The 18,705-nt window shown below is 34.8% G+C and overlaps 1 protein-coding gene across 17 annotated transcripts in view; it reads right to left on the reverse strand.

Moving 5' to 3' along the window:
• PDLIM5 (PDZ and LIM domain 5) overlaps positions 1–18,705 on the reverse strand; it is a 221,504-nt gene that overhangs the window by 83,056 nt on the left and 119,743 nt on the right. For 5 of the 17 annotated variants that reach the window (XM_027060916.2, XM_053217123.1, XM_053217120.1 and 2 more), the window contains exons 4-9: positions 17,360–17,402; positions 15,366–15,784; positions 8,950–8,964; positions 6,542–6,559; positions 6,115–6,287; positions 5,721–5,757 (exon numbers count right to left, since the gene is read on the reverse strand). In XM_027060916.2, coding sequence (XP_026916717.1) covers positions 5,721–5,757; positions 6,115–6,287; positions 6,542–6,559; positions 8,950–8,964; positions 15,366–15,784; positions 17,360–17,402 — 705 coding nt within the window. The other 12 variants (XM_027060955.2, XM_053217125.1, XM_027060960.2 and 9 more) reach the window with 9 other exon arrangements.

Here is an 18,705-nt window from a genome sequence, read left to right on the forward strand (position 1 = left end):
GCATTTGGGGAAGGACCACACTTCATTCAGTGAAATTATTCAGAGCATTACACAGTCCCCCACTAGCATCCTCCTGGTCTTGGAAGATCTGTACTATCCCCCTACACGTTCCCAAAGGCAACTCAGCAGGAATATCTCCCTCAGGAGAAAACAGAAGGTAAACTTTTAAGGGTGTGAAGAAAAGAGCAGAGGTATTCAAATAAAACGTATTAAGTAACTGATTATTAAATGGCTAATATATTTTATTCTAAAATGTTACACATGGAAAATTATAACATACAAAATTGTTATTTTATTAAGTGTTGCTTGCCAGTTACAAGAGTTTATTACATTTACTCAGAGTTCATCCTAACTTTCTACTTTGAAGCTTTTCATTGATTCATATAGCCTTGACTATATTTGACTTCTAAACAGCCTCACCTATTCATTATTTCCAGAATGCTTCTGATGTAATCACCAAATAAACATCCTTCACTCAAGGCAAAGAACTTTACCCTGGTTTTTTTTGTTGTTGTTTATTTATTTTGAGAGAGAGCATGCACAAGCTGGGGGAGAGGCAGAGAGAGAGAGAGAGTCCCAAGCAGGCTTCGTGTTGTCAGTGCAGAGAGCCCGATGTGGGCCTCGATTCCATGAACCCTGAGATCATGACTTGAGCTGAAATCGAGTCAGACACTTAACCGACTGAGCCACCCAGTCGCCCCAATGTATCTCTTTTTGATTTCCATACACCTTGCAGGCTGCCCTAACCTGATCTTTCACTTTAATGATTTCCCTAAATGCTGTTTGTGATCCGGGTTGAAAATTCAAGGGATTAGAAGCAACAAAGACAGAAAGAATGAAGGGAAGATGGGAATAAGAAGTGAGAAGAACCCATGCAAGTTGGGTCCAAATTGGGATTTACAATCTAGAATGACCCTTCCAGGTTGTCCCTACCTGGGCTGAAACGACCAGGCTTTTCACTCCCCCCATTCCTTCCAGGCAACTCACTGCATGTATGCAGCTCATGAAGCTGTGGCTTTGGACGAAGGGGCATCTGCAGCTGAGGTGACATGTGAAGGGGCTGATGAATGAAGGCTATCTGCCCCCTACACACACACACACGGACACACACACAGCAGCAGCAGCAGCAGCAGCAGCAGCAGCAGCAGCAGCAGCAGCAGCGGTTATCAAGTCCTCTACTGAAGCAGTATCTGGAAGGGCTTCATAGAGTCCACCACTGACTCGAACTTCCTATTTTGAAGTGGAAACTCAGGGGTAGAAACTAGTGAGTTACAAATCGGGAGTCTCAGATTCAGAATTTATCATTCCTTGCTTCCTACTATCCTGGAGTACTGACGTCTATTTTGGAAAGAATGAGCAAGGAATTACTTGGTTTAAGTAATTTTCTTGAATGGGTAAACAAAAAGGAATGAGTTCAAACAATTCTTGGTAAGTTTTATAGACAGAACTAAACTGTCAAATCTGTCACTAAACTATGAATAAAGTATTACATGTCTAATTTCTTTTTTTTTTTTTTTAAAGGTTATTTTTGAGAGAGAGAGAGCGTGCGCACAAGCAAGCAGGGGAGGGGCAGACAGACAGAGAGAAAATCCCAATCTGTGCTAACAGCACAGAGCCTGATGCGGAGCTCAATCTCACAAACTCCAAGATCATGACTTGAGCTGAAACCAAGAGTTGGACACTTAACTGACTGAGCCACCCAGGTGCCCCGATATATGTCTAATTTCTGTATCTTGGAAGTTTTGTTTTTTAGTGCCTTTATGTATGTTTTATAGCTGTTCCCTACAAATATGTTACCAACATATACTATAATAATGCCTCCTTTTCGTAAGTTTTCAGTGGGTCTAATGGGAAAAGCATTAAATTGATACCTATGCTGAGAGCAGCACGAATAAGTGAATGTACTTTATTTAGCTTTGACAAACCTTTGACATACCACCTTGGTTCTTTATTTTTAAATCTGTCTTGAAAGTAGTTAGACAGAAGACAACCTCCCATTCCATATGCTGTGGACAGTATGGAGAATGTAAATTATACGCATATGTATGACATTTTTATATCATGCTTCCGGTCACATACCACATTTTGGCTACACTGTCCTTTCCGTTCTGTGTAATTGCCACACTCCTGCTCGCCTCAGGGTTTCCACACTCGTTTCGTCTGCCTTGAACGGTGACCCCAAGTCATCACATGGCTGACTCTTTTTCCTCTCTCAGGTGATGGCATTAACGTCATCTCCTCAGAGATCCACACAACCCAAGGAATCCCTCCCTAAGCCAAATTTCCTTTACACTAATTTATCTTAGTAACACAATTATCTCAGATCACTTTATTTATATATTTATCTGTTACTCATTATTTAATCCCTAGTTCATATCAGTGCCTGGCATTTAAGTATTCAGTAATTATTTGTGTGAAAGAATAACTCAGGCAATAAATGAATATTTGTGATTTATATGATTTTAAATACACATCGGAAGTGCGACAATTATGAACTTTTTCATTTGGGGAAATCAATTCACCCAAATTTCTGAATAAATCTGAATAAAAGATGGGATGGCTACTCTCTATCTTAATATCATAATTTTTATTAAATAAGCTCTCTACAATATTTTTATCTCAGTCTTCCAAAAGGGCATAATGATGTGCAAAATGAGTATATTTCCGTTTCCACAAACAATATATTTTTCAAGGGAACAAAAATATTCACTCTGTGGGTAACATTCCATCTTGTAATTGGTAAAACCTTGTAAAAACGTTGAAAATTCTTAACTTTCAAATTGTACATTAAAAACAAGCCTATGATAAAGAAACTCTGTATCAGAGAGACAAACAAAAACAAGCTATAAATTAGGTCACCAGACTTACAATAATATTTTTGCAAGGAGCTTTTACAATATTTGGCTAGCTTTTAAGCTAGGAATATAAGATGTCCCAGAAGATTAACTGAACACAGGATTTCAACCTCTGATGGGGTCAAATGGAATGTCTTCTGTGATCCTGACTGAACATTCACACTCACACTCAAATACAGATCCTTCACTTATCTAAGTGTATGCTTTCAATGAGACATTAAATACTTTTTTTTTAATTAGGAAGGTATTAAATTCTTATTTCCACCTGTACTTATTTCAAGGTATAAAGTTCTATACATGCTCTCCTGCCTTTATTAGGAAGAAATTCTTTTATTTACTTAAAACTCTCATCTAGTTGCACTCTCTCTCAACTCTGTAGTTGGAAATTTGGCTCCTGGTGGGAAATACCTTGTTTATTCCACCATTTATTTTCATGAGAATTTGATTCCACCTACTTTCAAATATCATCTTTTGAGATGAATGAGAAGTATTAGGTATAAGAAAGCCTGGTCTAAGAAGGTCTATTTCCGTACAGAGGCCAGAGACATAGTAACAATGGATTGATGTCAGGACCGTAAAATCACAAGCAGTATCTGAAGAAGAACTGCTAGAGTAAAAGAAAGCCACCTTAGCATATTATGAAGTACAGTGGAAATGAGCACAGGCAAATCTTAGAATTATTTTTAAGTACACTTGGTGTGCTAAATTTTAAACAGTAATCACTAACTGAAATTAATGTTGATTTCTCCAAATTATCAGGCAGTTGACCTAGTCTATGATGATATCAAAGCAAAACAAAAAAACAAAAACCTGGAAAAACAAAAACGCCCTGAATGGGGGTGCCTGCCTGGCTCCATGGGTATACAGCATGCAACTCTTGATCTCAGGGTTGTTGAGTTCAAGTCCCGCATTGGGTATAGAGCTTACTTATAACTAATCTTCTTGTTACTCACGTAAGACATTATGTTAAGTAACATGACAATTCAGATAAAAAAAAAAAAAAATACAGGGCTTTACCATATTCCACACTCATTTTAGCAGCCTCGCAAAATTAAAAATGTCTTCCTAATGAAATGTCAAGAGAATTATTTATTTTATGTAAGTGGTAGTGTAACAAGTCTTAGATGACACGATTACTAGCTTCAGGGAAACAGAAAACAATTACAAAGCTAAGTTAAAGGCAACTTTATTACAGTACTTTTCCAAACTTCAAAATGCATTTATTATTGAATGTATAACTAATATATAATACATTATATTACAAAACAGAAAGCATTTCTGGTCAGATGTTAGCTTGCATGTATTGCCCAAAACATAGTTTCCTAGGAACAGCAGGAACACACAATTGTTTATTTATCACTCAGTAAAATACTTCTCTGATGTCACATAAAGAATCATTTATAACTTATTTTATGTTCATTTAAAAACAAAGCAAAATTATCTTTTCTATTTCTTACTAGTTAATGCCTGGAAGTTGTTTATACCCTAAAAACATCCACCAGTTTAGAAATATTTCCTTTGGTAACAAGGAGGATTTTTGAAACTAACCAAACCAAAAGAACACTCTATTTCCCCATTGCAAGTAGGGGCAGAATTCTCTGCTTTCCTGTAATAGGAGCCAAATTTGGGCCTCCTCCTCTTCGGAGCCATCCTGAGTACCTGCTTTAAAAAAAAATACCCAAATCTACAACAAACTATTCTAATACAGTCTTCTCTGTTTTCTCTTACCTCCTCACATTTGCTTAGGAGTAATTTACAACCCACATTGAACATTATGTAATAATGAATTTAAAAGTAATCTTAGGAAATGTAGTAACATAAAGGAAGTATTTTCCAAATTAGACAAGGACATTATTTGCTCATCTGTCTCTGCTTCACACAACCAACCAAATTCAACTTACAGAAAGAATTCCTTTTCCAAGGTCACTACCCTAGTAACAATGGACACCCATGGAAATCCACCAAACAGATCCCGTCCCTTAATTTGCTCTCTTGGTTTAACATTTGTGAGCTACTGATTAGCACAAAACAAATTCATCTTCCTCTTTTTCACAACAGCAAGAAATGGTTAGAAAAGTATAGAAAAGGTTTCTATTTTTTTTTTTTTGTAAGGCAAATTTAATACAGATTTTGCTATGAGGTTGGAAAAAAAGAAAAACTGAATGAAAAGGTATGTGCTGGCTGCTTGGGGCAGGGGGCAAGACTCATAAATCACTGTACGTTAAGAGCACGTGCTGAAACTTCATGGTGCCAGTCACGTAATTTTGTGTATTTGGGACTAAAGACGTGAAGGGGTATCTTTTCCCTGTGGAAATAAAAGAAGAAAAGAAAAGAAGAGAAGTGATAGAACAGTCATAAGAAAGAGAAAGAAAAAGTTTCTGCACTTAGATCATCATGCAGAAAACATGCTTTATAAAAGCTTAATTTCATATAGCTGTTTTATTTAATAGCAAAGATTTTAAGAGTAGAACATTTTTATAAATGCAGACATTAATCTATAGAGCCCTCCTGGAAACATCCATTTTTATGCCCAAAATGAAATTACTACAAGACAACACATAAAACTCATTCACAGAGATCTGTAGTGTTAGCAAAGCATCCCCAAATATACTCCTCTGCCCACTTATTTCTATACTAAAGGAAATTATCCTTACACATGAAATCCAGAAATATCTACTAATTTAAAAATCCGTAAGTTTTCTAAGTCCCACATTTAAGTCCCATACAAGACACCCAAGTTAAATGCTTAGCTTCTAGCTGCAAACACAAAACGCCATACCATTACACTTGAAACTATGAAAAAACAAATTGAGACCATTCAGGAAAGGAAAGCATTCAATTTACCAAAAAAACGGGACAACTTACTTTGCCTTCTTTGTATTTTCAGTTTCCGATTCTTTCACTGAAATATAACAAGCAACATCCAATATTAATTTACTTTTTTAACTTGAAAAATCATTTAAGCAATTACCTGTACCCATCAATACCAAATGGTCAAGTTGCACAGAGCCACTAAAAAACATTCGCAATCATGCTGTCACCGGCTATACTATAGTCATTGCTGCTACTACTGCAACACTTTTCACCGTGACCTTCCTGGGCTGGCTTCTTATTTACATCTCCCATATTATGCATGGCATAGTTTAAGTGTAAACTGCCTCAGGAAAATTACTGTTTTCCAATAATTGCCCATCTGTCTAAATGCTATTCTCTATGGCAGAGACCATTCACCTATCAGAATCCCTAGGTATTCACTTACGATGTTCAGTCCCAGTGATTTGGGCGAGGATTCGGAAAGAGCGAGACTGAGTTGTTCCAGTCCTCGGACGCCAGTCTTCAGTGTCCTCCATCAGTCTCTTCTTGCTGGCATCACTGTGAGTCGGTATGTGATAAAACTCCGTATTGCGCTCCACGATGTGTTTTCTTGGTGGACTAAGGTTAAGAAGGAAAGAAAGAATTAAACACTTTTAAATTATGTTAAGGATAAAATATCCTCTGCCAAATAATTTGTAATTAATACATTCAATATCAATGTTCTTTTTTATATCTTATGCTTTTCCAAAGGCACTCAGCCTCAATTTTCTTAAAAAAGCATCCTTCTAAACTAGAGTAGACCTGCTTTATCTTTAACTAGTAAAAAAAAAAAGGTATTCACATGTTAACATAATATTCAAGAGAAGGGTTACCGTTTAGGTGGAGTTTTCCTTTTAATTGACAGAAGAAGGCAGCAGAAGAGAGATTCCATGCATAAAGAAAAGGAAAAGAATAAGAAAATAAGGAAAATAATGAGAACTGAATAGTCCACAGTAGTTAAAAATTTTTTTGAAATTACTTGTATTGTTCTTATATCTATCTTATGCCTAACAAAACACAGATATGGACTGTATTCATTCACAACCACCGTTAAATATCAATAGGTTGCCAAAATGTATTGGTTTTTACAAAATTAAATGAAAAATCTTCACCAGGCCCAGGAACTAAGAATGGTTTAGTACAGGCTAAGACAGCAATTCCAAAATTTCCAATTTTGAAAAGGGTCAGAACGGTTACTTTCTACAGTTTTCTCATTCCTGTGTATAGATAACCCTCATCCTGAATAAAGTTGTGTGTGGGGTCAGCGCAGAGAATAAGAAGTGTAGTATATCAGAAACCAATGAAATATTTATCAATACACCAAGATGTAAATCTTGGCTCTGTGACTTTTTTAGATATGTGATTCTGGACAAGTGAATCTCACTGAGCTTATTTTTTTTCCTTTATCAGATAAGAATATCACATACAGAGTAGCACTGTTCTGAGCATTAAATGAAATAATAAATGTGAAAGGGATTTTGTACACTACAGAGCTCAAGAACTTTGAGTTTGTTAAGAACATTCATTTTTCTATGAACAAAGCATAAATATTAAGGAATTTATAATATATATTAACATCCTAACCTAAGATCTACTGAAGGTAATGAACACTATGTTCTCTTCCTCTACCCACCCCCCGCCCCCAAATATGACAAATGCAAACCTTTGGAGTCTATGAGTATCATTTCAGGAGAGAAAAAGGAGCCCAAGTCTCGACTAGCAGACTAAGATTTGAGAAGAGAAAGGGCTCAGAGTGTCAGATGTGGGTGGCAACATCTGCTGGGTGTAAGTCACTGCTCGAAAATCACAGTACTGTCAGAATGACACTTGACTGTTGTTATTTGAATAGTCACACTATCAAAACTGTCTCAGTACACTGAAAGAATTTCTGCCCGGTGAAGAACATGATAAGATTAATATGAACAATGGCTTTAGAAACAGATAATAGTTTCAAGCACTACATTCTTCACTTAGTGTGTGTTTTGTGCAAGTCATTTAACTTCTCTAAATCTCAATTTTACTCATCTGAGAAAGGGGGATTGTATCCTTATAGAGTTGTTTTGAGGAATGAATAAGTAGACAGTGTATGTCAAGTGCTTTCCAAAGTACCTAATGCATAGGAACGATCACATAATGTGTTTTCTTTCATGATTAGTAAAAACATCATTTGCAATGCATATTCTAAGATTATGGGTCATCCGCTTACATAAAAAAACAGAATCAATAATATTTACACATAAAATCAGTAACATTTATAGTTTATGGTGGAATTCTAAGATTCTGTAAGTGAAATATCTAATATTTTACTAATTACTAATTTACGTTTACTTTGTTTTAAACAAAACCTAATCCTTTTTAAAACAGAATTTTAAAAAATTAGAATAGGCAAAGAGCACTTCATAAACACACTGTATTTGGAAGATATAATTTCCTAAACAGACAACAATTTATCTCATGCAATTACATGAAAAATTTTGTTTAGCTATGAAACTTACAGTTTAAACTTCTCTATAATTAGTTAGTGAATGTAGTTTACTCTTAAGTGGTGTCAGTTTCCAGTATAAAACTCTTTTATTTTCTACAAAAGATCTGGTCTATAAAAATACAAAACAATAGTGTCAAGCTAAGAATAAGTACACTAAGAGTAATAAAATGACACCACTTAAGAACACTTCTTAGCCATGACATACTTGCAGGAAGCATGGTACACCTTAGACTCTGATATTCACCATGGCTTAAGGCCTTGTGTTAAGTGATACGAAGTTTCTAAACTCTACACTCTGATGACTATGATTAAAGGAGAGAGTAATCTCGATTTTATTTTTTAAAATATAGTTGGGATAGAACATAAATTTAACTATCAAGAGCAAATAATTTATTTCAAAATGTAGATATTCACAATTAGCAAGTTTACATTCAAATTAAAAATAAATAAATAAATTAATGAGGAAAGCCCAAACGAGGTCACTAACTCCAGCATACACGGTCTACAATACTTATTTCCCTGAAGGTTTGGCTTACTAAGTTTTTTCCACTGAAGAAGTGGAAAACACACCCACTGATTTATATGAAGTTCTCTAGCAGGAGAAACATGTTTCCTATGCTCCTTATAACATATGTGAAAATTCTTGCAAAAAGACACTAATAAAGTTTGCTGGTAGTATTAAACTAAAGCAGGATGGAAAGTTACAGAGAGACAATGATGAAAATTACAAAAAGGAACCACTGATTAGGTACTTACACGGTGCCAGGGTTACTGAAGGAGGAGTAATACATACAAAAAAGATGTGACAGAGTAGATAAGACATTGATGTTCCCAGGATATAGGAAAATAGACACAGATGAAGCAAAGAAAAAAAAAAGAAAGAGAAAAGAAAATAAATGAGAAGAAAACAAAAAGGAAATAATGAAATTTAAAACAATTAATTTACATGAAGATATTACACAAACATCATGCTTCAAAATAAACATGTAAACACAGACAAAAATGAACACATGTTAGTCAAAATTCTGTTATACTGTTAACAGAGAAAGATCCACTGTTTAAAAATATCTCTAGGTTTATATAAATTCTTTTTAGCAGGAATCCGAATTCCTATTATGTTCCTATTATGTTCCTAAAAGGCAGAGAATAAAATAATTATTAGATGTCATATGTAGAAACAGAACATTTTAGAATCACTTAAAATCAGAGCAGAATAAGAGAAAGTCTTTCACTCACATAATATATGAAGTATATATTAATAGCAAATACAACCTTCTAACGAAAATTATCCCAAATCATTAAAATAAAAACTCAAAAAGCCAAAAAAAAAGAAAGAAAGAAAAGGAAAAGAATCACTATATTTTATACCTGAAACTAACATAACACTGTATGTTAACTAACTGGAATTAAAATAAAAACCTAAAAGCCAAAGAGTTATCCTGAATCGTGTATTATAAAGAAATAATATGCTAGCCTATTTGATGTTTTCTCTTATTTTTTAAAAATGTGATTATAGGGGCACCTGGGTAGCTCAGTCAGTTAATCATCTGACTTCAGCTTAGGTCATGGTCTCCCTGTTCGTGAAATTGAGCCCCGCATCAGGCTCTATGCTGACAGCTCAGAGCCTGGAGCCTCCTTCAGATTCTCTGTCTCCCTCTCTCTCTGCCCCTTCCTTGCCCATGCTCTCTCTCTCCCTCTCTCTCTCTCAAATATATAAACATTAAAAAAATTTTTTTAATAAAAATGTGATTATAATAGAAAATATAGGCAGCATACTGGATCACCCAATTTTCATAATCTCCTCTGTCATTACCACCACTCTTACTGACAAGCAAATCCCAGTAAGTTCAGAACAGATTTGTAGGAACCCATACTTTTGTATTATCAGTTACCTACCTATTGCTCAGAAAGGCATGTCTGATATGATATAGTAAAGGCACTACATTAATAACATCTGAAGAAGAAAAACCTCAAAACATAATTCATTCACACAGCCTATTAACCATACAATCATTAAAAACAAGTATATTTCTATTCTATTATGAAGACTGAAGTATAAACTCTACATAGTTTTCGAAAACACTGTTGAATCAATCCTTCTGCCATGAAGTTTAGTCAGAGTAACTAGTAATTCATTTTGAACATAGTGACAAAAACTGCCTACCAGTTTTAATACCAACACTGGCAGTTAGCTGTATTTGCTACAGATATATCAAAGTCAGCTTCATAAACTCAACAGAGGGCTGAGTTTCACTGAATAGGGGTGGGATGCCAGAGGTAAGCTGATCTCAATATTTACAGATACTTACTCTTCTCTAGCCACAACGCAAAGCATTCTTTCCTCTGCGTTACTATTTTAAATAGCAGGTAAGTAGTTTTTCAAAATAACCTCCCCTGAACTGAATTTTAGACATATATTTAAACCTTTTAAAGTTTAGGGGAAAAGTTTTATATTAACATGAAGTTGGGAGAGAAACATTCTATGGTGTAGTGAGTTGCGGCAGGTATAGACTTGACTGTTTCAACCTAAAGATGCCAATTTGTATATGTCGAATAAATATTTTCACATATTTCAGATAATGTGCCCAAGAGGAACGGCCCATCATATACTGCAACAGCTTTTGTGCCAATGTGACCATGAGAAGACCAGGCTTCTCACCCTGGCTAAGCTGCCCACCTCCCCTGTGCCCTGAACAATGTGCAATCTACAGAAGCCTCTTTCCTCCACAGTGGAATGGACTACAATTTCCCATTCTTTCAGACTTCTTCTATAGGCATATGTTTAACATATTTGAAGGCACTCTGCAAACCATACAAACAGATTTGTTGTCGGGGTAGACCCCCTAATTGCTTGTTTAAAAAAAAAGTACTGTAGTTTAGGCATATTATTCATCCATACTGTCCCAACCCATTTAAAAACAAACACCAGTTCAAAGTAACAAATAAGCCAGGGTCACAGTCAGATGATGCACAGGAAGGCACAGCAAACTGGCTTCAAAAACCCTAGGCTTGAATCTTAAATTACTTACAAGCCACATGACATGAGAAAATTAAGTAACCTGTCAGTATTCAATTAAATTGAACTAAATCACGTAGTGAATTGAGAAACACCTAGAACAGTGCACAGCAATCCCTAATAAATTAACGAATTTACATATTTAACCTAAATACTTAAATTTATTTCTCCAAGGCCCAGTTTTTGCCCTTTACAAATCAAATTGTTTGTTACACTGGAATTTAGTAACTAGTCAAAATCTTTGTGTGTAAGAATTTAAATAATAAATTAGGGTTTGAGATGTTTCACTAGTATGCTGATACACTATATTCCTATGTGTATATAACACGGAACTAATTATTCAATTAGTGGGACCACAGCCACACTGGAACAAAGGTTCTAGTAATTTGTTAATTCTCTTGAATGTGTCTAAGATGGTTAAATATTCCGTATTTCCCATTCTAATCTACAATGTAGATAAATTTCAGCACATGCTCAGAATAATCGTAACACGAAATTAATTTAAGTCCTTATCTAATGTGATTTTTATCTATTTTAAGGCTATTAATCCCCAGCCAGTTTACCATCAATACCAACAGACACAAAAGCATGGTTTTAAAGTATACCACTGTGATGCCCAATGTCTATGTCAACTACCTGTGACATTTAATAAGTCAGTAACTATCTCTCTTACCCAATTTCAAAGGTATGCATAAACTTTCTATTATGCAGTGACACACAACAGTACACAGAAATGTCTAAAACTGTCAGCACGTTGTTTAAAAAATAAAAACGGTTCTTAGAGACTTTACCTGGGAAACACTGGTTTGTTATATGAATTTGGAAACCAACTCAGTTTTATATATGCTATTCACTGGTGGTACATCTGTTTATGATTTCTCTTGTATCTTTCTCTTTATCTTCTAATAGTCTCAACCCACACAAATTACATTCCCCAAGCATTATCTCTTGTAAACCACTACACAGCAAACCCCACATATATTTTATGACAAAAGTTAAACACGACTATTTTTTGCCATAAAGCAATTCACTACAACATAGCGATGCAAACCAAACTTATTGAAAACACTAAATATGGTTCTTCTAAATGACAGCTATTTTGCAAAATGCAACTCAATTTTGCAAAAATCGGACACATTCATGCTATTTACTCATATATAAATCACCATATTTCCTCTCCAGTAATGTGGATACTAACTTTGTCACTTGTGTTTTCTGTAAAGAGAAAAGCATTTAAAAATATTACTACCGTACCATTATATTTTGCATCTTCCAAGGCCAAGTTCTTCAAAATAACACATTGGAACTGTTAGAAGAAATTGCAGTCCAACAAAATTGAAATTAATAAAGGATACATGAAAGACTTACCTCTTTAAAGCAGTGGCACATTATAATGCAAGGGCACATGGAAAGCGAAAAGGTAAATTACTTAAACTACTTGATGCAAAATAGCTTTCCTTCTGCTTTGGAATATAAAGTCCCATTTTGCTCTAAGTAGAGTAAGTGGGGAAAGGAGTTAGGAAAATAGCAAGACCAGTAATTTGTTTACATAGAAGAAAGATTAAAAATTTCCTAAAGGGCCCTGTTCATTATTATCTATAAGAAGGAACAAGAACACTTACATAGTATTGTTAAGAAATATTCTAAAACTATCAGCATAATTATAGACCTCATACTTTACAATGAATAACTATTTCTCAGTAATAATGCATAATGAAGACATACTCTTTTTGTGTCTTATGTTTACTAATCCTATATAAATTTGGGTGAGATGCCTATCAAATTGGCATATGAGCCAGTTACTTTAAATCACTTAAGGACTAATAATCTTTCTGCTTTGAGGAAAAAGACAACTTACAAATTTAGCTTTATACCCTTCTGAACTCTTTAAATTGTTGGTTCCTGTAATGTATTATTTTTAAAATAAAAAGTAATTAATAAAAAAGTAACAACTCTCAACTTTGAAAGGGGTTTTTTGCATACCTTTTGTAATATTATAAAAACATGAAAAAATTACTAATCACATAATTACTAAATAGTCTGACAATGATTTCAGAAAAACAGTTTGATTCCTGATGAAGGAAACACACTCGTCAACGCACCTCTTCAAAATGACTCATCACTGACTAGTAAAGTGTCTGATCTATTTTTTTTGATTTCTCTAATCTAAATGTAGTGAGAGAAATGGCACGGCAAATGTGTCGTAGAATTTCACAGACACCACAGGCACTCTGTTTTCAGGTGATCCAGTTTTCACTGTCCAACATCTGGACATTTGAAATCGAGCTGTTTTAAAATATACCCAGTTTGCAAACGCAAAGCTGTAACTTGCTTGCTAATGATGCCAAATATGCGATAACCCCTTTTCTCCTGAATCTTGCACAGACCTAGACACAGGCACAGGCTCGGCAATCACATGTCCATTGATTAAAAAGCCATCCCCGAGGCCCTACGACTACACCACTGCCTACAGTTTCATTTTGAAAATAATAAGCTGTAAATCATTTTAAGTTTAATCATTCAAGCTGTAGTTATAAAACAAAACTTTAAGCTTCATATTCATAGTTCCACGTTTTAAATGAAGTAGCCACTTCCATAACCTCAATTTACTTTTACCTCTACAAGTTTCCATTCAGAAGACTATCTTATAAAATTTCAAGATATGTTAGTAAGGAGAAAATATGTTTGTTCAGACACTTCTTCCAGGGGACTTTTATATACTGAAACTGGAATTTCATCAACATAGCAAACTTCTGCCCTGAGTTTTCTATGGGGCCAACAATTTGACAGGCTGCATCTTTCTTTCCAGAATATCTACTCTGATTAAAATCTGCTGTCTGAAAAGAAACATACAAAAAAAAAAAAAAATACAACCCAACACTACGTACTATTTCTTTTCCTCAAATAAAAGAAGAAATAACTTGCTTTGAAGGACCCTAGTTTTACTCATATGTATGTCAAAACTTTAAAAAGCCACCCACAACCACAAAACCGTATGTTGGGACCAGTAGCTGTTCTTCCAGACCTCCTGCTCTTTCTCTCAGCAGCAGCCTTGGAGATCTGCCACCTTCCATTTCAAAGCCCCAAGGTTGCCATGGCAGCAGTGCTACAGACAGCACAGCCCCTTCATTACACGAATTAACATTCGGAAGGGATTACCTCAGAAAGGACCTATCCACGCAATTATTTTAATTATACTTCCCTGGGAACTGGCATTGGTTAAAAACCATCATGCATGCAGATGATTTCCCTTTTAAAGCACGTTTTTGTCACAATAAATCTGATCAAAATGATTTTACACAAATGACTTTGGCTTCAAGTATGGTCACTGAATTCCAAAAAGACTAAAATGACCATCTAGGAATGGAGGCTGCTGAAAATGGACTTCAATCTTTTAAAAAAATACCTCAAAAAGGGAAAAATCACAAGGAATGGAATTTTTAAAACTTCCACTGACATTATGTATTTAGTACCCGTTTCTGTAAATCCATTCATTTTAGAAAAACCTTTACAATGAAAATATTCCCTACTTTGCTTCTGATGTTTGTGATGCATCCTTTGATGTTATTGTTCTACCATTACTGTTTGCTTTTACAGACTAAATTCTAGCCTAAGCTTATCTGAAAAGAATGTTGCTGGCTATCCGACCTAAGCTAATGCATCATACATAGACATGAGTCAAAACTAAATTTGTTTTCTGTCTTAAGACTACTTCCCAAGAAAAAAAAGCTTTTCAAACTCCTCACTTCCTCTCTCCTTAGGGTGAGATACATAAGCTGACACAACTTTAACCAGTCTGTTTAAACTTTTGGTGACTAATAAAAGGATGGAAAAATTGAGAAAGAAAGATTCAAGCTCTGCCTTGCATTATAAGTGCCAGCTGCTCCTTGTTATGCCAGGACTTGGAGAAAGAGTTACAGAGCATGTTACATGGTTCATAACATATCAAAATGCATATTTAGGTTTTGGTTAACCTATAATTGCCTTGCAGAAAGTGCTGTACATATATAAAGCTACATGTTAATGAAGCAAATGAAACTTCATCTCCGTTCCTTCAAAGAACAGCTGATTGGGGGCGGGGGGATATAGATTATTTCCTGGAAACTGCCTGAAAGAAGAGTTTGGATAAGAGCAGAAAGCACCCTTGGCCACCTACCCATTTTGCTGTTTACTGTCACCCTGGGATCCTCTTCTCTGCCCCTCTGCTAGCTCCTGAGCAGTCTCGGAACACACGCTGGTGACTGTGGGCTGCCGTGGGACATTAACTGCAGGTTTACCAGCGCTCAGTGCAGACGAATGCTGGTCAGCACTAAGATTGGCATTAGCATGCAGTCCAGATGCAGCGAATGAGGGAGGAGTGACAGCAGCCACGGGTGGAGGGGAAGCGTGTGATGAAGTGGTCGCATGGGGTGGGGTGAAGGCGGACGATGGTGACGGGATGGATGTGACTTTTGGTGAAGACACAGAACCAAAGGGTCGTGGTGCCTTATTGTAGGCCGTGTTGGTTGTGGAAGTGACTTTGGACACAGCAGGAGATGGAATGGGCACAGGTTTAACTACTTCTTTAGGTTCTCCCTATGTGAAATAAAAATAAACACACACAAAAACACACCATATACATGCAAGATAGATTCACTGAAAAGAACACACAGCTGGTTTTTAAAAAGACAAACACAATCGTGTTAGCAGCCCAAACTTTACATGTTTCTAGATAAAACAATGAGCATAACATGCATGCCAACTGGTCCCAACATGCATAACACGATGCACACAATGAGTATATTTTTTATAAAAATGAAATAAGTTTCAAAATATTTAGGAACTCAGAGCAGGACACTATCAAAAAGACTAAACACGTCATCATACGTGTCAATATACACTTTAAATTTTCCAAAAGGAAAAAATTTAAATACCCCACAATAAACAAAATATTGCCAATGGAAACATTTAAAATATCCAGAGTCTTAATTATAATTTCATCTTTTAAAAATGTTTACTCTCCAGAGTATAGAATTTTGACTCATGAGGAAGCAGCAGCACATTTTTAAGTGTTCAATTTTTTTAGTATGCTAAAATGGAAGAACAAAGACCATTTTCATCTAACTCAGAAATGTGCACATTCTGATGAATCATTGTGAATGAATATATTACTTAAAAGAAAAATGTCAACAATCCACCTGTTTCTCTCTCTGGAATGTTTTGAGATATTATTTGGAGATAGAATAAAATTCTTTCCCTTTTCCAAAATAAATAGTTAATAGTTACATGAGGAAAAAAATGATCTTAGATGTTTCTTCATTGCCGTTTCTCAAAGAAAAATTAACTACTAAGAAAGGTCAATTCTGCCCAAAATGTTAATTTGTATTTGCAAATCCCTATTCCAAAGAAAGTGTAAAGTTAAAAAAAAAAAAAAAAAACAAGTTCCTATGACATTCATAAATAAATACCTACTCATCCTACCATCCCAAAAGAAAAACAATCAATTTTTTAAAAAACTTACAATGTGGCTCTATTATATTTAAAAAAAATAAGTAATAATCTAAATTAATCTTATAGAAATAATAAAGCTAATTGAGGGGGGAAAGTAACTTAATGTCTCAGCACATCAACATAAAGAATTCAATAAAAAGGACAAGTGAAATAAAGGGGAAAACCCCCCAAAAGTATATACCAGCTGTATGCGAATAATGGTTTGGGACATTTTGAGGATATATATGAGAGAAAAAAGGTACCTGTCAATAACCTAATCCAAAATACTCTAAAAATGCAATTAAAAATCTATTAATATTACTAACAAAATGTTATTAAAGAGTTGTGATACTCATTTTCAGTATACATTTTACTTTCTTTAAATTATGTGACTTAAGATAGGCAAATTAAAAGTGAACGTGGATGTAAGAAATATGGACATAAGTTATTGATAATATATGGCCCTGGAAATCATGCTCTAATAATATAGGTACAATTACAGATTCTAATTATGTATTGATTTCCATCCCTCCGCCCCCAAATCTTTAAAGGAAAAGAACTGTGAGGAAAATTATACTGAAACTATAAATTGTCACTATGGCCTAAGACAGGAAATGGAAAGAACAGTGATCCAGGAAGGACTATCAAGTGGTACCTAGCGATACTAGATGAGAAACATACCTTTTGAACGGGGACTGGCTCAGGCTTGGGTGTAGCAGAGGCCCTGAAGAGAAAAAAAAAGAAAGAAAAAGGGGAAAAAAAAAAAACACATAAATTTTTGCAAACATCTAGTTAATGGAATTTTTATTAGTATATACCTTAATATATCATCAGAATTTATAGCTTCATAATTCATAATCTTGACTATTCGTAATCTACTAATTAATTAACTCATGTAACTCAAAATGCTGCAAGTACTAACATCCTTAAACACTAAGTATTCATTAGTTCTCTACTTACTCAAATGAGGGAAGACAAACACCAATCATGTTTCCTAATGCACCCGTGTTTAAGCTTTCAAGTAAGGTTATTCCCCACCCAAAAGGGAAAAGTATACTAAACATGACTTTCTCATCCCTGGGAAGTTGAAAATACCTTATCTGAACCTGTGTCTCCAATAGTACCTGCCTTTTCTCCTACCTAACATCCATGAATACGTCCACAGGATATCGGGTCTCTACGAAGATACTGAATAAATTCTGGTTGAACTCGGTCACTAAACGAGTATTTATTTTGCATTTATATTCTTATGTGTTTATGCAAGTTAATATTTGATACACTAAAACTAAACTGTAAGTTCTTCCATTAGGCTATAATTTCAGTGAAGAAATGACCATGTCCCATTTGTGTGTCTATATCAGCACTGTGCCTGGCATGTAACAGGTTATCAGTAATGAGTGTGAAAAGGAGAGAACAAGGAAAGAAGGACAAAAATTCATGCATAGAACCTATTTCAAAATTCAAATTAACTATTTTCGATATATGCTTTTTTGTATTATTATTGTCATTTTGATTAGCATGGACTAACAGTAACAATAATTGACTTAGAACAATTATCTCATATAATCATGACAAATTAACCAAAGTAGCAACTATCATCATCCCCATTTTTCAGATGAGGTACTTCAAAGTTTACAGTAAGTAAATTATATAGGGTAGAACTTATATATACTTATTATATATTGCAATATACAAGTTGTAGTCAAGGATAACTAAATGATCAGGAAAGCTAATAACTTAAAGGCTATTTACCCAGTCTTAAAGTACATATTATGTTTAATAATGCCAGAAGCAATGTGACTCTTCTTATAATACAAGACTATAGATAAGATATCAAATACAAAATTCAAGAAATGTAACCATAGTAAGTAAATAAGTGACAACAATTTTAAGCTACAAACCATGAGGCTGTTTTACTTACAGAGATAACAGATAACTGATAAAAGAAGCTAGCATAGGATATTTGATCTCTATGACTATAACCTAATAATGAACTCCAACCAGCATTTTTTAGCAGCAACTGAATT

Source organism: Acinonyx jubatus, chromosome B1, assembly GCF_027475565.1.
Source record: "Acinonyx jubatus isolate Ajub_Pintada_27869175 chromosome B1, VMU_Ajub_asm_v1.0, whole genome shotgun sequence".
NCBI classification, from domain to species: Eukaryota; Metazoa; Chordata; class Mammalia; order Carnivora; family Felidae; genus Acinonyx; species Acinonyx jubatus.